General features: G+C 38.0%; 1 protein-coding gene across 6 annotated transcripts in view; it reads right to left on the reverse strand.

Annotated features, from left to right (window-relative positions):
• Window positions 1–24,233, reverse strand: part of LOC113042162 (rho GTPase-activating protein 21-like) — a 100,227-nt gene that overhangs the window by 3,898 nt on the left and 72,096 nt on the right. For 4 of the 6 annotated variants that reach the window (XM_026200768.1, XM_026200769.1, XM_026200767.1 and 1 more), the window contains 21 exons: window positions 23,881–23,973; window positions 19,915–19,993; window positions 19,471–19,525; window positions 17,225–17,248; window positions 14,346–16,338; window positions 11,822–11,968; window positions 11,627–11,726; window positions 11,479–11,521; window positions 10,922–11,041; window positions 10,185–10,484; window positions 8,593–8,657; window positions 8,354–8,502; window positions 7,920–8,062; window positions 5,558–5,716; window positions 5,358–5,436; window positions 5,100–5,173; window positions 4,917–5,006; window positions 4,325–4,450; window positions 4,176–4,217; window positions 3,753–3,858; window positions 773–804 (listed from right to left, as the gene is read on the reverse strand). In XM_026200768.1, the coding sequence (XP_026056553.1) occupies window positions 773–804; window positions 3,753–3,858; window positions 4,176–4,217; window positions 4,325–4,450; window positions 4,917–5,006; window positions 5,100–5,173; window positions 5,358–5,436; window positions 5,558–5,716; window positions 7,920–8,062; window positions 8,354–8,502; window positions 8,593–8,657; window positions 10,185–10,484; window positions 10,922–11,041; window positions 11,479–11,521; window positions 11,627–11,726; window positions 11,822–11,968; window positions 14,346–16,338; window positions 17,225–17,248; window positions 19,471–19,525; window positions 19,915–19,993; window positions 23,881–23,973 (4,019 nt within the window). Of the gene's footprint in view, window positions 1–772; window positions 805–3,752; window positions 3,859–4,175; window positions 4,218–4,324; window positions 4,451–4,916; window positions 5,007–5,099; window positions 5,174–5,357; window positions 5,437–5,557; window positions 5,717–7,919; window positions 8,063–8,353; window positions 8,503–8,592; window positions 8,658–10,184; window positions 10,485–10,921; window positions 11,042–11,478; window positions 11,522–11,626; window positions 11,727–11,821; window positions 11,969–14,345; window positions 16,339–16,623; window positions 17,196–17,224; window positions 17,249–19,470; window positions 19,526–19,914; window positions 19,994–23,880; window positions 23,974–24,233 lie in introns of those variants that run through there. The other 2 variants (XM_026200766.1, XM_026200770.1) reach the window with 2 other exon arrangements.

Raw genomic sequence — 24,233 nt, forward strand, 5'->3', positions numbered from 1 at the left:
CTAACCCAGAGTACTCCACCTGCTTCTCTGATAGCAGCACAAATCAGAGGTTGAAGGACTGAACATAGAAAGAAACATTAGAGACAGTCACAGAGCTCCAAATGAGGCCTCTGTTTCAGAACAGCCACACAGCACAAGCAGCACCCAACAGCACTGCCACATGGAAAAAGCTGCATGGGTTGCATTTGAAATCAAAGCTGGAGCCAAATGACAGAAAAAGGGATGGGAATCTTAATCCATTTAATGATTTGTCTAGTACTTTTGGAGTTAGAGGAAGAGTCTAACTACAAGAGATCAACTGTATTCCCAACATTTATCTTATGTCCACCAACCTAACATAGTAATGGTTCTTGGTTGACAACGTGTTCAGTCTTCATTCAGTGAATGTCAGTCAGAAATTAATTCATAAACTGAATGTGCTGTTTTAGACTGAGTTTGAGAGACTGATTCACTAAAACACAAGTTGTACGAACAGCATGAAGATATTTCAGCTGCAGTAGTTTCTATAAAATGGTTAGATTCCCACCCCTAGGCAGGAATGCTTAGTGCACCTTCTAGCAACATCTCATTTCCATGTTACACTGAATGCAGGGCATGTTCAAAGCATGACATGATGGCCTCTGATCCATCTGTCCAGTCTCTTCAAGATGGCAACTGGCTCCCAGATGCTGCTTTGGGAGTGGTGGAGCATGTCAGCCTAGTGCAAGGACTACACTCACCCACTATACCTGCCCTATCAGAGAAGAGGCCTCGATCCGAAAGTCAAACTCACCTTAGATTTAGCAGAGTCACTGGTTGGTGAATCTATGGAGTAAAGAAAAATGATACATGGTTAGAGACTTGCACATGTCCTTCTACTGATCTCAAACAAACTCATATACAGGAGGGAGGCAGAGAAACATATGCATGTAGAAAGGGTGTGCATGACGACGAGATCATGGCAAACAACGAGAGAGAGGAACGCAGAGGAATATAGTTCAAAAGCAGGCATGCAGATACATATTCACCAGTAGGGAGCAATCGTTCACGTGTAAGACCATCCAGCAAACACAGACAATATGGTAACATGAATCTGGTCCAAAATAAATGTTTATGGTTGCAAAAGAGATCAGCTGGACTTTAACTTTTTTATTTTATTTTTTTATGAAGTATTAACTTGAACTAACATGATGCATGGACCACAGAGTACACACACAATGATGCAGGTTTTGCAGGCAGTGTCATTGAATGATGTCATTGAGTGACATTTGTGTTATAATGACCTATCTGGGAAAACTATAACCATCTGATTCTGACATTCTGACAGATAATACAAAATCTATTATTATAAAAAGATACCAGAGATCATTTTAATTATATTTACATTTTAAGTAGAATTTTATATAATTTTAAGTAATCAGCAAAATATTGTACACAATAAAGTATATAAAGGCTATATAAATAACCAAAAGTTAGCCTGTATAAAAGAGCAGGCCCACTAATAATACAACCATGTAGACAACATCTCAATTTAATTATTATTATTATTATTTTTTTTGTAAATTAGGTCTTCAACTTAAATTTCACATACATTAAAACCCTTCTAAAGACGGCAAGCCCATTACTGTACATTTTGAAAAACAAGTTGAAATTATTTTCTGCATATCACAGATGTTGTTCACACAACTCAGGCTTTTTTTTGTTTTTGTTGCCTGGATGTTCAGCTAAGTGAATTTTCTAATGGTAATTGGAACTTTTGCAGGTCAACAATTAATTCTACAACTCTTTTCACCCGGAGCTCAAGTACGATGTGTGTGATTCAGAAATGGATGTTTAATGACAGTGCTGAGGCCGTTCTGATGTGTGCTGTTGTGACCACGATGAAGACGAGACACTCAAGGCATGAACCAAGGTCAGAAGTGACAGGGGTTAGAGAGGGGCTAGCTACGCAGAAAAGATGACACTATGGGAAGACAGAGGGCCAGCAAGGAAAAGTAAAAAAAAAAAAAAACATTCACTGCTGTCTTTGATCTCATTTCATTTTCCAAACAAATTTTGGAGGCTTATTTCTTCTGTGTCGAGCCAAGCCCCCCTGCACACCCCTTGGTGGTGACAAATGGTATGACCAAGTGACATTCAAAGCCGAGTAGCATTACCATGCCGTCTCTCCGTTTGGTCAGCATTCAGAGAGAGAGAGAGAGGGGCGAGATACAGCGAAGAGCCTTTGAGACAGCAGCACTGCTCTACGCCAGGTAAACTCACAAACCACACCCCACAGAACCCAACACTTCTGCTGCGCTTTCCCTTTGCACTTTTGTGTTCTCTTTTCTCAGTCGCCCACGTCATAAAATGCGAGGGTGTCTGCAGACTAGGCAGCTACACTGCGGGCAACAGTCCTCCCTCTTCCTACAGTTCCAGCTGCCCATCACGGACACTACTGAGTCCATCAGCGACATCAAGGTGTGATAGACTCCGCCCACTTGTCCTGTGTCAAGATCAGTATGTGTGAATGCTGGGAAAGCCTTTAGGACACGCGACAGAGGGGCACTAGGGACAGAGGGATCAGAGATTGGCAAGCGAGTTCTGCGGTTTGGCTTTAGCTGTTTGTTTGTTCTCTCTTGGAGAAAGAACATGACGTGTTAATGCAGCAGTTGGCAGAATTACAGCGACGACCCAGTTGAGTTTGAATGCGTGGAGAAAGAGACACACTTAATGAGTGAATCTCACGGAAACGGTTGTATTTCACCCCAAAATCAAAAGGAAGAAAAATCTGAAATTGTAATTTGCATAGAGTAAATGAAGCCTATTCCAGGCACCATTAAGTTCTTTTGTATTATAATATTATTTTCTTAACAATTAAGGATCTTTCAAGTCATCATTCTAATTACGGTAAAGTGGCGAAATTCGAGCGAATGTTTTGCTTTCTTTTTTTTTTTGTGTATAAGCTCATTATTGTTTGCCATTCTTCTTACTTGTAGAAAACATCTGGTAATACTTTATTTTAAGAAACAATTATTACGCAATTAGTACTTATACAGCACATGACCATATTTTAGATCCCTTAATCAACCCAATACCTAAACTTTACAACCACCTTTTCCAACTTTTTAATAAGCAGCAAATTAGAAAATTCTTAATTAATAGTGACTATATGTTACATATTATGATACCAAACATGTTTATTGATATTAGTAATGTGGGGAATAATAATAAAAAAAAAAAAAACATTCATTTTTCTTTTGCAAAATAAATTTAATTATTTTATTTTATTTTATTATTATTTTTTTTTTATTAATTTATTTTTTTGGGGGGTGAAATATGACCTAGCCATGTCTTTGACAGGTTTTGTGAGATTCACACAAACATAAGAAATGAGCAAAACAGAAATGGTATAAAGAAATCTACACAATTGAAATTAAATCAGCTAAAGCATGGAAAGTAAAAATCCAAACCAAATAATTTAACGCGCACAAAGCAAGCTTCTGTACGCAAAAATGTCTAACATCTTGCCTCTCAAACTCGCACAGGCTTTTTAATTAAACCATAGCAAAGAGAAAAAAAAAAAAAAGTTGGGAGAAGCTGCGTCTGTTCTCAGAAAAGCAAAGCATTTTTTAAAATCAATATTAAAATCAAATGTTTAAACATATTATTATACTGTAGCTTTTTATTTATCTCACTACACAAGGTCTGCTCTTAGACATAATTATATTTTACAGAAGAGGGGAAAAATGTCAACCCGTGTCGGAGAGGGTCCAACCAAGGGCACATGTTACCTGACACTTCCCCTGGAGAGGTGCCTGTCCGGCCGATGTTGGTCAGGAGGTGGTCAATGTTAGGCACAGGCTGGGACTCCACAGCACTCTCCTCCTGGACCGTAGTCTGAGCAGACATAGAGAAAAACAACTCAGTGAAGCTGCACTGATTCAAACTAATGAAAAGAAACTAGATTTGAATGGTTCTTGCTCATACAAAATTTCGCCTCCATGATGCTACATGTGTCTTTTTAGTGATTTTCAGTTTAGGGGTTCTGGGTGGCTGCTAGCTGGCTACTTACTCAAAAGAGCATATCCACAGTTATGTTAATTAGGGTTAATTAGGGTTAAGTGTGTGTTCAAAATACTGATGCCAACATTAGCAAACACACCTAAAATGTAAATTAATAATAATAAAAAAAAAAAAACTGTACTAATACACACCGTAGGTTCCTGGTCACCCTCCTCAGTGAAGAACCAGTCGTACTGCAAGAGAGCACCAGACTGCATTCAGAATTATTTCACCAATGCTCAAATACCTGACACCTCTGAGACAGTGTTTTATCTTACATGAGAAAATTAAAAAAACTCACATGCTGAATGAGCGTTTCTACGATCTTGTACTGGTCTGGCATGTGCGTCACCATGTGAGTCATATTGTCTTCAGATGTTCTCACCAGTGTTGGGCCAAACACAATAGCCAGATTCCGTGGCTCCATCTGACACAATGACAAATGAGAAAGATGAGACATTTCTCACAAAGTGAGTGTTCACACAAGACATATTCTTTTGAATGTCAGGGATTAAGATCAATGCACCAAAAAAGCTGTATTGTAAAAATCACCAGTGCACATTATTATACAGTAACTTGCTCTGCCTATAAACACTACTTTACCTTTGGTTATCATCACCAAGCCCTCAATGCAATCAATTTCTGATGCATAAAATCAAGTCCCACCCAGGAAATAACATCTAAAATCAGCTGCAAACTTCATTTCGTGTTTTCTTTAAAAACAAGCTTTATATTAAATATCTGGATCACTGAAAATCTTGGGGGAAAGCTTGAAAACTTGTAGAGCCCTGTATTATGTCTTCTGTTCCATTCTGTTGCACGACATCTTGTTGGTGCTGAACAAAAGCGCACATTCTGTGTGTACATCCTGTGGACTACCAGAAATGTTTTACCTTGTTCTTTTCCGAGTTTTCTGCCACAGTTTTGAGATGTGCCGAGAGGAACTTCAGTGTTTCGTAATGGTGATCAGGCAACTCGTGAAGCTGGAAAATGTGAAGTTTATTTAGGGTTGCCCATAACAAACAGTGAATTATTAGCACTATAAACGAATGGTAATCAGGTAAACAGCTTCATACCAGTCTTTTGAGCACTTTGAGTCTCTCTACAGGATCCTCTATTCTGTTGGCATCAATAAAGTCTCCATATCTCTCTACAGAGGGCATATCAAGAAGGAAAATTACTTCAACTGTCTTATGTTGAAATTGCATGTCTCTATCACTAGATGTATATCACTCAGCCACTAGATGGCAAACTTCATAATTAATGTTGTGCAAGAGCAAGATATATTAATAAAAAATAGCCCCAAGCAAGGGAATTCCAACATGGACTTTTACCGTTAGTGAAGAGAGGTTCAGGAAGTTTTCTGAAGAAGGATTTGAGTAAACTGCTGATCACATTCAAGTCCTTCCATTTCTGTGGGGAATAGATAATGTATAAACAAAATAAAAAAGAAGAAGAAGAAAAAGACCTCAAGGAAGAAGCAAAGGAAATATTACACCTGGCACCTGATGTGACACCAGAACTATAAACTCACATCATCCTGAACATCGATGTCGTCCATGCCCTTGTTATTGAGCTCTTCCTGCATAATGGAGATGGCGGCATTATTTCCTGGCACTCTGTAAATGCCAGTGTATTCCAGTCCTCGTTCTTCCACAAGCTTGCAGCACACTTCAACTATCAGAGGAACAAACTAAAACACACAAAGAACAGTCACATGCATGCAAGCCAATCTAAACCTCTAAGACTGCACACCATAGGAGTGTGTGTTGCTTACATAGACAAATATGACTCCAAAATCAGCAGTATGAAAAACTTAGCAGGTTCCAATACAATTACATTCATCCCACAAACTAAACAATTACTCTTTAAACATTATTTAACACCCACAGCTAAAAATATCACTAGTGTAGAACACACTCGCTTGTGAAAAAGTGTGCTTAACTGGACTGAATGTACACCTGTAACATATGTACACCATAAAAATAAAATAAAAATATATATTATATATAACATTACTATTTTTCATGTTTTTGAAAGAAATCTCTTCTGCTCATCAAGCCTGCATTTATTTGATCAAAAATACAGAAAAAATGTAATATTGTGATATATTATTACAATTTAAAATAATTGTTTTTAAATTTATTATACTTTAAATTATCATTTATTTATGTGATGCAAAGCTGAATTTTTAGGATCATTATCACATGATCCTTTAGAAATCACTCTAATATGATGATTCATTATCAAATAGGAAACAGTTCTGCTGCTTAATATTTTTTCAGAACATGTGATACTTTTTTAGGATACTTTGATGAATAAAAACAAAACAAAAACAAAAACAAAAAGAAGCTATGTTTTTAAAATATTAATATTTTGTAATAACAATATACACTACTGGTCAGTAATTTGGGGTCAGTAATTTTTTTTTCTTTCTTTAAAAAAAAATCAATACTTTTATTCAGCAAGGATGTGTTAAATTGATAAAAAGTGATAGTAAAGGAAATATATTATTAGAATATATATTATTAGAATTTTTTTTTTAATAAATGCAGTTCTTTTTAACCTTTTATTCATCGAATATATTAGACAGCAGAACTGTTTCCAACACTCATAATAAATCAGAATATTAGAATAATTTCTAAATGATCATGTGATAGACTGGATGTCACGTGACACTGAAGGCTGGAGTAATGATGCTGAAAATTCAGCTTTGCATCACAGGAATAAATTATTTTTAAAGTATATTCAAATTGAAAACTATTATTTTAAGTTAATATTTCACAATATCACTGTTTCTTCTGTATTTTTGATCAAATAAATGCAGGCTTGATGAGCAGAAGAAACTTCTTTCAAAAACATTAAAAATAGTAATGTTTCCAAACTTTTGCCAACAGAAAAGTCTGGAAACACCTTCTCATTCAAAGAGTTTTCTTTATTTTCATGACAATGACATATATATATATATATATATATATATATATATATATATATATATATATATATATATATATATATATATATATATATATATTAAAGAAATTAGGTCACTTAAGTGTGCTTAATTACAGTACACTTTCATTTCTTTCTTAATTCACATAACTACACTTTTAAAAACTGCACCGTGGAATGATGTCAAATTCAAAGTTTTCATGTGCATTTTAAATATACATATATATATTTTTTAAATCTGTTAATAATTACACTTATTGTGATGTGTTGATTAACATACTAAGCAGCTGATAATAATTTTAACTGTAGTATGTTATTCAATGTTGCCTTTAAAATGAATATATTTTATAGTATATTCAGCATATTCAGCAGTACACTTTAACCATATCTCAAACACAACACAATTATAAAATTACATGGTAACACTTTATTTTAAGGTTTAAAGTCTTTGTAACACGTTAAATGTATTTACTATTATAATAACAATAAATGATGCTTTATTACATGCAAGTAACACTAAACCAAGCACTTATCCTAACCCTAACCAAATAATAAGTGTATGTAGTTAATTAATATTACTCAATACTTAAATGTATTATTACACTGTAACAAGGACACCTTAAAATAAAGTGTAACCAATAACAGTACATACTGTATAAAGATGTACTGAAGTCATATACTATACAGTTAAAAAACTATTTATTTATTTTAATGTAAATCTAAAATGTATACTCATTTAATTGCAATAAACATTCCATTACAGTTAAAAAAAATATATATTCAGTTAACACTTAAGTATATTCTTCTAAATTATATTATTTTTAAACTTTTTTATACACACACTACAGAGTACTTCGTTTTCCCAAGCGACATCTTTAGGTTGTCACTGAAATCATCTAAGCCAAGTGCAACAGTGAGAGAAAGGACATTCTTTGTGGTCTTACTCTGTTGGTCTGAGCCGGAGGGCAGTCATCTAGTCTTACTCCAAATGTGATTCCATGAGACGATTTCTTCTCAAATGGCTTTCTCATGAGTCCAGGGATGCCCTTCCTCCATGTGCCCTTATCTTTCGGTGGACTGGTTTCATCTATTCAGACAACCATAATACGATTTGTCATAGAGACACTAGTCTGAAACTTAGTGAGCTATATACCTTTTAAGACAGCACCATACCCAACAGAAACCCATAAATGACTGATTTGCACTAATGAAATGACGTATGAGTGCTGATTACAGTAGAGTATGATGTTAACATGTTACTAAGCAAAAATACTTTAAGCACAAAAATACTTAACATACACAAGCACACAATAGATTTTTATTGATACTCAAAAGTACTGAATAGAACACAAAGAGTAAGTGCCCTTGATTCTGTTACCTTTGTGCATGGCTTTCCTGTCGTGGTCCTTGTTTGGTGAGTGAGGGCTTGTAGCTTTATTCTCCCCTTTACCGCCCAGTAACGTCTGCCTGATGCTCAGGGACTGACGGGACGCTCTGGGTGAGGGTTCTGTCTTACTGCTGGGTGGACTGCAACACACAAAAACCAGGTCAAGATGTAGAGGAAGAGGAAGAAGACTACAAAAAATGTATGGGAACCCTTCCCATTTTCCTTCTTACCTCATTAGAGTGTTGTACTCCTTTATTTTCCGGTTGATGAGGTCTGTGCTAGTTACAGTAACATTCTACAAAAAGAAGAAGGAAAGAGAGAAAAGGAAGACAAAAGCTGATGTCAGACGAGTGGATGAAATATAAGAGTGGAATCCCCAAACACACCAGAGGGCTTGTGGATAACCCAATGTTGTAAGAAGACAGAAGAAAACGAGCTTTAAAGAAGATGCAATGGTTTTCCTGAAGTGTTACTATTTATTTTCAAAAAAAGCCCTAGGCTATGTTCAGCTATTGTAAGAACGTTCTTTAAATAGGGTCTTTTTCCATTCATGAGGAAGTCCAAAACATCCACCGTATCTATATCAGGCACTAGACCTGGATAGACTTACCTGATAATTCAAAGATGAAGTGTGGTTTCTGCACCACTCACGTCACTAAACGAAACGGCCAAAAGGACGATTATTTAATTTTTTAAAACACCTTTCCCATCTGCCATTGGACAGACAAACCCATTGTACTGGCTGAGCCAAAGTTAAGTCACAATTCACAATGTTTCAAAGCGGCTTTAAAAAAGTCATACTTAATGTTTATAAAGTTTGATGCTAGGAAACATGCCTTAGCATTCAAAGGTAATTAAGGATTTAGATAATGCTCAGTTTTGTTCGAAGTGAGAGTGTACAATACTCAAAAAGCATCGATGAGGATACACTCAGCTGTCTTACAGTAAGTGAAAAATAGCTGGTTGTCAAAGAGTCTGGTGGGAGTTTAACATTTTCCATTATTTTATAACATTATGTAATTTAAATTTTGTTTATAAATTTCTACACACTGGAAGCATCACTTGAAAAATAATATATGCAGAAATATCATGATATAGATTCCCCAAACTTCAAATTCATCAGTGCCACTTTGTTCACCAACACAACCCAAAAAAATTTTTTTTTTATATATTTTTTTTTTTTTTTTTTTTTTTAACTCTCTTGCAAAGCATGTGTATGGTTTATGAGGTACATAAGATTTTGTTTTGGACATAAAATATATTATTTTATTGGACAAGAAAAAAAAAAAAAAACCTTAATTCATTCTTGAAATGAAATTATATGGTAAGATTCACTGTTTAGGTCTGCCACCTTTAACTTTAGCACACAATTACAGATGTTCCTGGAGAGCGATATCTTTGAGTTGTGCCAGCCAAAGTATGGCATCTCTCATCTGGTGTACGAGAAAAGAGGCTTGTATAGAGAAGATATGCAGGTGACTTGATGGTGAGAATAGGGGTTAATGGGAAGTGATGCAAAAGTGTATAACCTGCATAAGCACCACAGCTCAACGTGTAGGAGCATGAGCACTAACCACTAGGGCTCCAACAAAAGTCTCAACAAATATGGATTCAGCAAAAAAAAAAAACAAACAAAAAAAAACTTCTAAGCATCCAAGTCTGTCTTAACATAACTGGGATAGCGAAGATGTACATAACTGGAACACTGACGAATGAATTCTGAAGTCACCACCTTATTGTCAGGTAAAGCTTTTTTATTTGTGCGTAATAATCGAAATTGTTCTTGGATTACAAAAGTGTGTGATGATTACTGATCATTCACCTCGTCGTCCAAGTTGCTGTTCTCTTGAATGACCCGGATCCAGGACAGCATTTCCTCGCGGTCTTCCGCCTGGAACAGGTATTCACAGTCTGACGTTGTCAGCCGAAGTACGTTCTTCCGCTTCGTGTCACTGTAGGAGATGTCAATCAGACAGGCTTTGATGCTGACCGGCAGAGGCTCTTCTTCAATATGGGAGTTGACATTGGTTTGTCCGTCCCTCTTGTCCTTGTACAGGTAAAGGCAGTGGCCACGAAGCACAGCGTAGATCTGCTTCCACGACCGCATGCTACCGCTAACACGCTGTAGACAAGACAACAGAATTATGAGTTAAAATAGCAAATACAGAATGCACAAGTTGATCAAATTAATAATTAATAGCAGCTTCTATCATTGAACACCCTTAACCATGGTAAAATCACTATAATCTACAGACGTATTGTTTAAATGTAACCCCATATTGTATTAGTGTTGTACTTTATCTGAATGGTGTAAAATATGACAAGATCTTACAAGACAAGATTTCTGGCACTACATTTGCCAACATTAAATGTTTCTGAAAGCCTGCCAGCCATTCTTATTCATTCAGAGGTGCAAAGACTCGTTGCAACATGTTTGCACTATGTCAAGGAATCCTACAGCATTACAGAAAGACCAATGCTCTGAAAACACTTTCATTCAGTATTGGGACCCGGAACAAAATAAATCTTGTGGATTATGGTGTTTTAGTGGTGTTGTACCTTTCCCTTATCTGAGTTGAGCTGCCGGAAATGAAGTGGACCCTCTTTTGTGGCATCAGTGAAGACATCTGAAGTAGAGTCTCTCCTAGAGCCAGAGTCCTCAGAGGATCTGTCAACCGCCTGAAACACACCAAACATGGGTTAACCAGGAAACATCCTTTAAGACAACTGCCATTGAAAACCCTATGAGATACTTTATCAGTTTGGTAACTGGAATTCCACTGAGTTCAATATTCAGTAATCAAATTTCAAGAGAAGTCAGATTACAACATTTAATCATAAGAAATGCTAAAGGTTTAGAATATAATACAAGTGCTTGGATACAAAGTCTCTTTCCATCTCACTAGAATTATTATAGGTGCTATTCATTGGCCAAAAAGAGAGAGAAAAAAGTTCATTTGCATACAGGTCAGGGTACATGATCAACATATTTTAATAATACATTTTCAGACTTAATGTTAGCTGGAGATCAGATGCCAACAAGTCAGACCCAAGGTGTGAACTAGTGAACTAGACAATTTGTAAAGTGTTATCTGTATTACAGCAGTTTCACTCACCTTTCTAAGTCCCTTGAATCCATGGGTGTGTTTAATCGACCGCCTGTACAGACACAGTAAACAGAGAGATCATACAGTGTGGAAGACAGCGGACTGACACCTCAACCTTGTGGCAGCTTATGACTTCATGTCCTGATCGTAAGCTTACCCTCTCTCTTCTCTGTAGTTATCCAAGCCCTCATCGAAGGACCTGGAACGTTCCGTTTTAGTTCCAGAATCTGATTCCAAAATTGTGAGTCGTAAGGAATCTAGATTGGAGATACGGGAGAATGCATGGTTAAAAACAAACACACATTTTTGATGCTACTGAGATATTGTAGTTTTTGGCAGAGCTGTTCCTCACCCTGGTCGTGGGACAGCTGTCGGCGTATTACGGGAGAAGGGGAAGTTGGACTGGGTGGGTTGGTGGTGATTATAGGCTTGTTGGAAATCACAGCAGATGCAGGAATGTGTGTGGTGTCATGGTCGTTACTGGAGCTTGACGGCTCATCTGATGACAACAGACATGAGACACTCAAGATATAGTAGCATATAGCATGGATTAATGTAGTCCAGTAGAGACAGCAGAATCAGACAGTCTGGAGGAAACATGCTTACTCATACAGCTAAGAAGAATGAGCAATCATTAAACTGATAAGCCTCCCACACCTTTTCATGCAAAGACAACACACAAACAGTAGGGCAGACAGATTGCATCACTGGGTAAAATGTTAAATTTTTAACCACAGGATTTCCTTTTCTATAGTTTTAGTGGAAAGTCCTAGTGATTGCTTTCCTTGCATTCTCTGTGTAATATACTAATACACTTTATGAAGCAAACGCACAAACTGAGAAAACTGCCATTTTGGAAAACCATTGCATTGGCATAATTTTTATAATTATATAACTTGACTTTAAACTTCATACATGTTACTAATTCTTTGAATCCATCAGTTTGAAAGCCTAGATGTGTAAAACCCAGCACTGTTGACTGGTTCTGTATAACAAAAAAAACAACAACTAATATTTACATTTAGTCTTGGTTAGTCTTACGGCTAATATATATAAACAAAAAGAAAATCAATAGACAGAATATAAAAAGAATAGAGAAAGCAAGTGTTAGTGTCAAGTCAACAAATAGATAAAAAAAGAATTAGAATAGGAAGTGGGAGAGTTAGAGGGTCAAATGAAGATGGAAGAGATGTGTTTTTAGCGGTTTCTTGAAGATGGCTAAGGACACAGCTGCTCGGGTTGAGTTTGGCAGGTCATTGCACCAGAAGGGAACGATTAATGCAAACTTCTGTGAAAGTGATTTTGTGCTTCTTTGGGGATGGCACAATAATGTGCTGTTCACTTGCAGAATATGAAATAATATGAAATATTAGAATATGAAAAATGAATTTTATACGAGCAGCTAAAACAGAAACATATCAAACATAAAACACGATGAAACATTAAATACAGTCTACCAAACCCAACCAAACACAGTCTACCAAGTTAAATATCAACCATACCATAACAAAAGTAACAGCCAATCAAATAAAACAGCCTAGGTCTATAAAACCGAACCAAACTATATTCAAATCAACTTCAAAACACTACACGCTCCACCAAATCACATTCCAAAAATGGAGCAATCTTAGAGCTAGTTTCCATTGGCATGTTCCATTACTTTGTTATATCACTTGTCATATCACTTAACTGTATGGTTGAACTGGTGTCAGGGAATGGCAGTGCAAGTGTCTTCCTCTGCCCCGCTGGCATGGGTGGAATGTGTCAGTATGTCACATTATCTGTGCCCCTAGAGACTATGATGTCATGTCCTATCACTGTACTAGTGTACATTACAGTTTGGAGATGCTCCCAGGGACTTCATGAACCCATGTGCTCCATCAACACTCTTGAACTGCAACAATGTCTAGTTGCATATGCATATCAAAGCTGGAGGAGTATGGAACTGTTTCATAAGAAGCACAACATTTTGAGATGTCCAATGACACTGACTGAAAAGTCCATGTGTAGGACAAACCTGGGAAATCTCTATGTATGACTGTATTGTCTAGAGTTTGGCCAATATTAAGGATGACTGATGACTCGAAAGACACAAAACTGCTTTTTTAAAGCTCCTCTCTCACACAAAGAGATTAATAGAACTCAGATTACTCATCAGTCATCTCTGCTCAACAGTGTTTACATTGGGTTGGGCTGTTCATCCTGCTGTTATTACTATGATCATCATAAAAACCCACTGCTGTACATCAATTTGGTCTAAAGATCTTTATGCAAAGCCTGGGCCACTAAGGATGGAGAAACAGTGTGGCCTTTTATATGAGTTATCTGAGCAATAAAAAGCAAATTCATCAAGTCCTTTCCTAATGTGAAGCTGACAATGACTTCCTTGTGTTAAAAGTTGGGGGATAAAGTTCAGATGTTTAGTTTACTATGAATGATATAAAGCATGACTACTGAGACAAAGTAATTTTCCCTGTGTCCCCTCAGCTGCTTAATATAATAAACAGAAAGCCAGAACACATTCTGACAACTGCTTTGGCAAACACATAAGCTACATTAGATAATAATGAAGCAAGAAAAAAATCCAAAAGAGATGCAGTTTGCATATGCAAATCAAATTTGAATATGTCAGAGCCTATATTTATGTACTTACTAAAAGTTCATTTCTGAATTTGGCATGCTTGTATCCAAAGAGACTACTTACATTGTATTAATTGTGTACATTTAAACTGTTTAAGCATTTTTGTAAGTCCACTTGAGCTACAGGACATATATTTTACATTTTTGAACAACTTGTTAACCTTATCAAAACTAATCCGCCTTTGAGGTAGTAGTAGCTATTGCAACAGAATCAGAAAAACAGAAAAAGCTCTCACCAATGAAGGGAATGGAGTCCAGTGAGTCATCAAGGTTGCTTGAAAAAGAGGTTTTACACTGGTCTTCTAGCTTCCTCATGTGCATTTGTCGTTGGGTATCACTGGGAACCCAACGTGTGTTGGATTCTACAAGTGTTTCAGCCCCTCTCTCCGTCTCATTCACTGCAAGAATGTAGGAAGGATGGCGGATAGGTTGAGATCCAGACTTCTCCCTTCGAACCACAACTACAGTGGCATCTGGGCCCTCGATACCTTCCGCTGTCTTCTCATTGGCTTGGGGTTGTGGTTCTGTGCACATAGGTTGCGGAGGAACTGTTCCATTACTGGTGAATCTGGGCTTGGATCCACCCTGCTTTGTTCTATGGGGTTTAGAGGCGGCAGAACAAGAAGAAGAGCGACCACCGCGGGCTAGTTCTCTGATGGGATCCTGAAGGCTGTCAGACCGCCCCCTGGGCTGCAACTGCTTTGCATTGTGGGGCATGTGGTTGGCAGTGAGAGGTGTTCTTTGGTCTTTGACAGGGCCTGTGCTGGAGCTACCACTGATGTGGCCTTGTATTGAAGCCAATGCAGAAGCTATATAAGAAGCAGCAGCAGTGGAAGGGTCTGAGACATAATTTTTTGCAGGTAACAGTGTGGGTCTGGTTATGGAAGGTGCAGAGGTATTACCCAGGCTTTCAGATCTGGAAGTGAGGAAAGAATCTGTACCTCTACTAAAATGAGGGGTGATGGGCAACCCTGGGTAACTACCCCCTCGTCTGTCTGTGTTAAATACACCCTGTGTTCTGTGAGGCGCCATGCGTAAGGAAGAAGACTGCCTGCTTGCTCTTGCCTCATCCCCTCTGTGCACGAGCATCCACTCGTCTGTCTCAGTTCTGCAGCATGCTTGCCTATCTAGTGAGGATGGTGCATTTTCATTCTGTCTGCTTAGGTAGCTGCAAGAATATGCTCTGGGTTTCAGGATACCTATAGGGGCTGATGGGAGGGCATCCTGGGAAGCACTACGAGGCCAATTCCCTGTTAGACCAGCCCGATCAGCACCACCAAGCCTCTCTTGAGAGGCGCTACGCATTGGCAGCGCACTGGATACCTGATAACTCCGATCATGTGAGGCACTCCTTCGTCTAAGCTGTGATCCAGAAAAGCCCCGTGAGGGTGTAGCTGTTGTTGATGCACTCTTCTGCTTGCTGTATTCAACTGTACTGGATCTGGATGCGGCTCTCAAACTGTCCAGGCGCTCCTGAATAGTCCGGGAGCCATACATGTAAATCCGTTTGTTGTCAATGTATTCCTTGTAGGTGGTGTAGTTTCTCCAGTCAATGTTCTGGTGTGGAGAACACGGTGAGGGGGTGGCAGGTGGAGGGGAGGGTGTGTAAGGGGTGGGAGAGGTTGCTGATGGGAAGGTTTCTGCTGTTGTGGTTAGAGTATGTCTGTAGGAAGATATAGGCTTTGTATCTATGCAAGTCTGTGACGTTCTGGGGGTAGTGTCAGCAAAACATGTGGGTTCTCCAGTTCTGTTGGGTTTGTGTTGTGATTTTGCTGCCCCAGTTGGAGATACAGTGACATGGTCACTGGACCTGTTAAAGCTTGGGTCTGTTGAATCCGCATACTGGTTGTCCTCCTTCCTGTGGCTGGGACCAGCCCAGGCCACATGTGTAATTCGGTCTGTGGATTCAGGTGATGCTACCATTGTCCTAACATTTTCGTTAAATACACGCACAACAGTTTGGGTGTTGGGGATCAGTGGAGTTTGGGATGTGGTAAGGGAAGAAACAGGGATATCAATGCGGCAACCTATGTCCGGCTTATAGCATCGATTTACTCCTTGTCTGGTTCCACATGAAGTCTCAGCAGAGCGTGAAGGCTCTGACACCTGTGCCATGGCCAAGGCATTTGGCTCTATCCATGGGTAACATATTGGGGGTGGCTCAGGGATGTTCTGGGCATTTCCACTATATGCCTCGTTTCCTTTGAGGTATGCATCTTGAGAATAGGCCTGAAAAGAAGGGAGGTTCTATTAAATGAATGAATGACACCAATTGCACTAAACAAACACTGGAGTGCCAAATAAATTCACTGCCAACACGGTAAAATCAAACCTGTTTTCAAACATCAGAAATGTTACTTCTTTACTACTTCAATAATAAAATACAGGGGACAGGTTGACCCCCATTTCAAGTTCAAATGCATCCCAGGAAAAAATGACAGGGGAAAAGGTCAAGAAGCCAGGCTCAAATGCATTTAACCTCATGGAGAGATTAGGTATCAGAGGCTTACCTACCTTTAGCTGAGGAGTGAGAGCAGTGCGCAGACAAGAGGAAAAAGCTAGAGGAGGGTAGACTTTCACAGTCGATAGTGGCAGCTCTGTTATCATCTTACGAAGCCAACAGCCAAGTAATATCCTTAGGTTCTGACTACTACATTCTGCTCAGGAAATCACTCCCATTTACAATGAACTCTCTTAATCCAGGTTAATATATGAAGCTATTTATGTCCCGATGTGCACAGCACAGATCTCAGACGTTAATGCGAGTGTAGACGTGATAGGTGGACTTTTGACTATACACCTAAGGTGTCGAGTTACACTAGTAGACATGTCCCTCCCCCTCTATCTCTTTCTGTCTGCTCCACCTCTTCTATGAAAATAAAGATGACTCAGAAGGTGACAAATAGATATAAAAGGTGTAACCTCACAGCAAAGATGTGTTTTGTGATTGGATAAGCAAATACTTTACACAAGCCTGTAGTTATTAATATAGGTAAAAACTGCATTTTATAGACAACATAGGTATAAAGGGATATGGAATACACATGCACTTTCACCCAAAGGCAAACAAACCACAGAAGGGAGGAAGCAGGTGACAGGTTTAGCTGCTTCTTACCAGAGCTGTGATATCCCTGGAGAACTTCAGCCGAAAAGTTAGATTGACAGCGGGAAAAACAAAGAAAGAACAAGAAAAAAGAGCAATGATGAGGGAAGATGACAAGAGCTCTACAGGTACACCAGACACAATCAACCCCTACTCCAGTGCTGCTGTCATTCTAGTGCAGGATAAAGCATGCTATAAATACACACTGCAGCAGAAAGAGAGAGAGAGAGACTGCTGGAGAGTTGCCAGTCCAACACCAGAGATGAACTAGGCAGAGGAGGACACACTTAAGATCAGAGGGGCTGGCTGCTGCGCTTCTCCAGAGTGATCCTGGAGCTTTCAAACATATAAAACACACACACACACACACACACACACACACACACACACACACACACACACACACACACACACACACACGTCCATCTTGCCTATCTTGCCTAGTGTGGCCAATGTGGCTTCTTTCCATCCACACAGTGACTGTCTGCACAATTTCTGTCTTTTCAGATGGCAGCTTCATTTGTTCATTTATTCTGTTGTTTGTCATAACCACCGTCTCCTAAATGTGGCCCAAAAAACCAAGGGGTTTATAAGTACACAACAGTTGCAATGGTTGTTCTAAAAGAATAAACAGCATAATTATGTTACTCTGCAAGATACTTAGTTTTTCTATCAATATATGCAACCACTGCATGTTTGCTTCACAGAACATGCCCTTGTGACTTTTGGAAATTACTGAATACTGATGTTTTTTGTTGTTGTTGTTTTTTTTTCGCAAAATCACAGATGGTCTATAAGGGAAATAATCGGTGCTGTCAAGTAAAGCAAAGGGTTCAGATGAAACAAAAGTTCTCAAGCTAGTTGTTTCTGCAGTGGGCGGGTCTTACACATAAGTCATAATTCCACTCTCTGTTTTCATTCAAGCATTTCACCTTGGCTGAATGCAAACAATTATTAATATTCACAGGTTCAAGAGCATACCAGGCATTACCCCAATAGACACTGAGCTGATGACAACATTCGGTTTACCTAAGGGAAGACATGAGTAAAAAGAGAAGCCATCTTTGACTACTGTAAGTTTGTGTTTGAGAAATTGTCACAACTTGGCTGTTCGCAGGAATTTTAGAATGTTTTGAACTTTTTTATTGTTTAATGAAATGTTATAACAAAAAATAAAATAGGAGTAAATTTAGGTTATTATTTATATCTTATTTATTTGTAAATTTCTTCAGCATTTAAATAAGAAAATACACAAAAAATCTACACTTCTATGTTAAAACATAAATTGCACACATAAAAATGGGTGACCAGGTTTTGAACCACACTGATTGATAAATCAGTCAATTGATTAAAAAAAAGGAAAAAGGAAAAAAAAAGGTAAGAAAATCAGTCAAAACTGAAGTTAATGAAGGCCAATACATTTCTAACGTGCTCCTAATCTCAGTTCTGATTACAGATAATATAAATAAAAGTAACAAAATAATACCTAAAGATAATACAAGTAATACATCAAAGTAACTGTAACAAAACAAAAATTGTTTACTCCAATCAAAGTTTTTAACTGTTTGTGTGATGTAATATGACTGCTAGAATCCAAGATTGGATAACAGAACATTTTCACAGAGAACCACCAGAACACCTTCCTGTTAGCTGAAATAACAAGCATGAGTGCCATTCCTAAGTCTTAAATTCAGCACTGGATGGACTCATTACTGTCAAGTAAGAAAGTGCCCGAGGGCTTCACAGTGGAGTATGAGTTTATGCGGTTGGCATGTAACAGCCTGAGATCTGGAGTTCTGTTTGGAATGTGCTCAGATATGGGGGTGGCATTACGACCCTAGTTCTGAGGAAAACCTCATTACAGCTGAATTCAAAATAAGCACACACACACACACAAACACAGGCGCCATCACGCTTCTCTGCTCTGCCGGATCACTGAACTCTGGCTGGGAGAGCATCTTGACACACATACTGGTGCCATTTGTTCCACTGGTCTGATCTCCTTCCCACAATTCCTTTTGCTTTAGCAATTTAGTATGTACTGCAGTTTATCCATTCTACATTCAGAAACGTTATATACTGTATATACCACTGAACACCTGAACATACATTACTGCCCAAAACATAAAAAATAAGAGGGCACATGAGTAACTTGTAACAAGTAACATTTTAACTGAAAAAAACAATATAAAATCCTTTTTGCACAAGAAATTACCATTAGTTTTCTGTGACATAAACCCAAAATAAATGAAACCTACCAGCTGTAAAATGTCTTCATCTTTTGGCATCACGCAGAGCTCCAGAGATGTGTCACTGCAAAGAAAAGTTTTGAAAGTTAAAATGTAATATCACAGATGATGTCATGACTACAGTATGACATAGTACAGTGTTTTCGTTTAGTAAATTCAAGAACAAGAAAGGACTTCCAGCTGTTAATTCCAACTAAAATTACGCAATAAACAGACTATTCATTAAACGTCCTCAAGGATTAAGAGATTTATCCAGATCGAGACTTAGCATGAAGAGATAATCAACCCACAAAATGAGGGAAAAAGGAGCATATGGATACAGATAAGCAAGTATTCCTAGTTTGGATCGAATTTAGGTTTTAAATATTAAAACTATTTACCAGACTAGATCTTTAACCATGAAGCTACACCACCCCTCAGGGGCGGAAACAACCTGCAAGGTTGCAATATTACCTGTTCTGAATAAGGGCAATTACTTGAGAATACGTTTTCCCGATGATGCTTTCTCCATTGACTTTTACAATACGATCCCCTGTATGAAAGAGAAACAGGAAGAGAATCAGATGCTTTACTTCAGTTACGGACTTGCATATTTTATAAAATCAGTCAGTCAGTCAGCAATATACTTTTCCTTCATAGTAATGAAGTAGGCAAAGCAATAAGGCCCAGTGATCAAATTCATTTGTTTGAACGACTAGACGCTACGTTTATATATATATATATATATATATATATATATATATATATATATATATATATATATATATATATATATATATATATATAGTATTAAATAAAAAAAAGAAAGTAAATATAGTATATAAACTATTATTTATTATTTCCTTTTTTTTTTGCAATAACCTGTTAATTTCATTTTGTATTTATTTTGTTAAAATTATATCTAGCGTATTTTTTTTTTAAGTTCTCTGTGTTTATTAATTTAATGGTAAAGTTATTTCCTAGTAGTTTGTTTGGTGCATGTATGCAGTAGGCCTAGCCTGCGTTTAAAAACTGAGGTGCCGCTAGTTTAGGTTTTGTTTTAATGGTTAAGTGGTTTTTATAACACTAATTTAAAAAAATACCCAATGTTTTTGTCACGTGTGGTGCTTTGGTTTAGCATTGCTACTTCATATTTATTTAAATGCAATCATGTTTAAAATCTGTTATTCTGGATGTTAACGAATATTTAGTCTGAGTACCTATTTGTGTACATTTTTCACAAGCTCTGAGAAAGTCTGCGGGAGCGGGCGGGAGTGGACACAAACATTGCGTGTGCGAACGGGAGTGGAACACATAGGTCGCGAAGGGGGGCGGGCCTGGACATACATTCAGCAGGAGCGGGCGGGTGCAGGTTTAAAAAAACAGTCCCACGCAGGGCTTAAGAGCTTAGTTCAAACTTTACTACAGGATTTTGATACTTTGATAGCAATACTAGAGCCACATATTAAAAAACCCCCCACCCAATTTAAGGTATAGACACGCCTGAACAAACTGTGGCAATGGAAAGGCATGCACCAGGCATTGAAACCAGCCATAGGCGGAGTTTCACTTTTGTGCGTGGGGGGGCACCTACCAGCAGATGCGGTGTAGCAGTGGATTCTTTTTATTTTTTTATTTTTTGGACTTTTTTTTTATTGCAGTCGAAAGAACAACAACATATTTGAAGCAACAGGGGGCAAACGGACACCATCACAAGAGGATATCTTAGAGACACAAATTTACAAGACATATTAAAGATAAAAAATAAAAAAAAGTAAAGGAAAGAAAGGATCACTTAAAGATAGCTTACAATAGACGGATTTGACATATTCTTAAATGAAGTAAAAAGGGACTTTATATCAGATGAAAACATTCTAAAGTTAGGTTTGCAATGGATGGCTCTGGCTTTATGTAGGTGAAATTTACCCAGAAGACAAAGTAATAAAACAGTAGCAGTCGATTCTGTTCCACTACGAATGTCTGTTTCCCTTTACGCAAACATTACACTACAATTCTTGCGTAGTTGCCGAGTTACTATACGTACGATCATAACTAGCGTGCGCAAGAAGCGTGACTGGATGTACGGCAAGTCAAATAGTTCAAAAAAACGTCCTAAATCTTAAACTTGAAAATAAATTTAAGACCAGAGGTTTTTCAACTTGAAATGTAAAAACATAAGACAAAAATAACGGAACAACTGCAAGATGAATAATTTTATAAAAAGAACATAAACGGGAGTGTGAGAATCATTTTACTATGCTGCAGTGTAGAAAGAAATTTGTCCCTTTTTGCTTTCCTTACATCCAGGTGTGTTTGGTGCATTTGCATGTGGTGCATTTGCATGTTGCCAAATCCGTGGAATTTAGGCTACTTAGGGAAAATGTTTGATTAACTATTTGGTTGGGTTTATTACACGGACCTGGCAACCCGAGGGGAAACGACTGCTACACGGGCCTCGGTTGCTGTGTCAGTAGCAGCAGAGGAATTGATGGTTGAAGTGCCAGAGTTAGAAAACTCCACACTTTTACTAGTCGGTTTATTAAAAAAACGACGAATGTCCATTTAATTATTTAGCATGTAGACTAAAGCGGGAACAGAACGAGAAGAGAGTCCACTCACGTAACTTACCACGATATCCACCAAAATAAGCTTTTTCAATATAGTAATTAAAAATAATTAATTCTAAACGTACTTATTATATTCACAAAAATTATAAGATAGGACAAATAAAATTAGAAAATATGAATTCTGTATTTATTTTTATTTTTCAAAGCACAAGACAGGCATTAATTGGCTCTGGTCTTGGGGGGCAGTGCCCCCCTTAGCCCCCCTTAGCCCCCCCCCCCCCCCCCCCCCCCAAACTCCGCCCATGAAACCAGCATACAATTTAGGCTTTTGCTTCTACGGAATTTCATCCAGATTTTTTTAATGACGGACAAAAGTTTCAGAGGTAGTGTGTTAATGTGATTAACAGAACGTGGGGTTGACGCAGTATGCAATGACCTTAATGATCCTCCGAGGAACTGATGACCCACATAATTCTGTGGTAAGAATAATTAAAGATTTGGATAGGAGCCTTTGAGTAAGTATGTTCAGATATGTTGACTAATTTGAGCTGAAGATGAGATTCACAGGAAGACAGTCAGAGTGGGTCAGCAGCAAAAGATTGTGAATTAAATGTGGCAACATATGTTACGGACCCTCCCAAACGTCTGTCTGACGACATCAAGGAAACAGCAATAACTCCTCAATGTTTCTTCGAGTTCAGACTGATCACACTTGCGTAACACTTCAGCTGCTTATGATGAAGTTCTGCCAGTTAAATTTGGATGTTGGCTGGTGGTATGACCTCTTGCCTGGTTTACCTCCAACCGTTTAGTAGTGATGCTTTCATGCCTCAATGAGCACAGATTTAAGTCTTAAAGGGGCCAAGCAGCAGGATGTTAAAATAGTCCATGTGACATCAGTGGTACAATGGTCATGTTATAAAGTTATGAGAACACTTTTTGTGTGCATTTATTCAACAATTTCTTCTGTTCCGTGTCAGTCTCCCCCACTATTCATGAGAGTACCATGATGCATGCTTATGGTGCTGCTGACACAGGAGCCGGTGTTCTGATGTAGAACCAAGATGCACTGCACCTTAAGTCTTAATTTTATTTTTCTTTGTGTAAAATGTTACATGGACTACGTTATATGTCCTTACTACCTTTCTGCGTCTTGAATGTGGAAGTTGCGTTGCTGTCTATTTAGGGTCAGAAAGCTCTCGGATTTCATCAAAAATATCTGAATTTGTGTTCCGAAGATGAACAAAGGTCTTACGGATTTGGAACGGAATGACGGTGAGTAATTAATGACAGAATTACACTGGTTGACACTCCGATATTGTCACCTAGTGTATAGCTACTACTGCCAAGCAAAATCATGTTCAGTAAGATGATGAAAAGTAGACACTCGCTTTCAACACTCAAAAAAATAAAAAAGATCCTGTCTGTGTGGGAGTTTTTGGATTCCATAAAAAAACATGTGGTATACCAAGTCTGCGGGAAGTTTATATACACTTTTGTAACATTTTTTGTTACAAACCATCTTTCCACTTCCCTAAAGTCATGTTTTGCGTGCGATTCATTGGCCAAAAAAAGAAAACACAAAATAAAGTTAAAGATGAATTTGAATGATTATTATTTTTATTTTTTTTGGTCTATAGATATTGTGATAATATCATTATCGTGAATTCTTTTTGTCATGATATCATCTACTGAAAGTCTGATACCATGACAGCCCTACAGCTAACCAATCAGAATGTTATAGAAGAAGGACAAACATTTTCTGTTTGAGTGTCTCCTACACTGTTAGTCTCTTAATACCCCAATTATTAATAACTGATTGACACGCCTATGCATTAAAAACATATCTCCAGATCCCCATGTCTGTCTGTACCTGTGCAGAGTCCAGCTCCGTGCGCGGGGCCATCCTCTTTCACCTGCTTGACAAAGATGGTGTCCATCGGCTCCAGTCTGTTCCGTTGTTTCCCTGATGGCATTAGACACAGATCAAGCGTTACTAAAGAGTTTAATCGGTAAAAGAATCAAAAATTCATGTTGTCATACATTACAAAGGAATACTGAAATCAGGCCTTGGTCAGGCCCTCTTTTTTTCCCTTGCATTTCTCAAATGAAACCGGTAATGTCTTACTCACACTTTTTCTCAGACATATATCGCATGACAAGACAGCACAAGTTAATCTACTGTACTCTAAGTCAAACTCAGTGAATCTTCTGTGACAATCTGTC

The sequence above is a fragment of the Carassius auratus genome, chromosome 24, assembly GCF_003368295.1.
Source record: "Carassius auratus strain Wakin chromosome 24, ASM336829v1, whole genome shotgun sequence".
Lineage (NCBI taxonomy): Eukaryota > Metazoa > Chordata > Actinopteri > Cypriniformes > Cyprinidae > Carassius > Carassius auratus.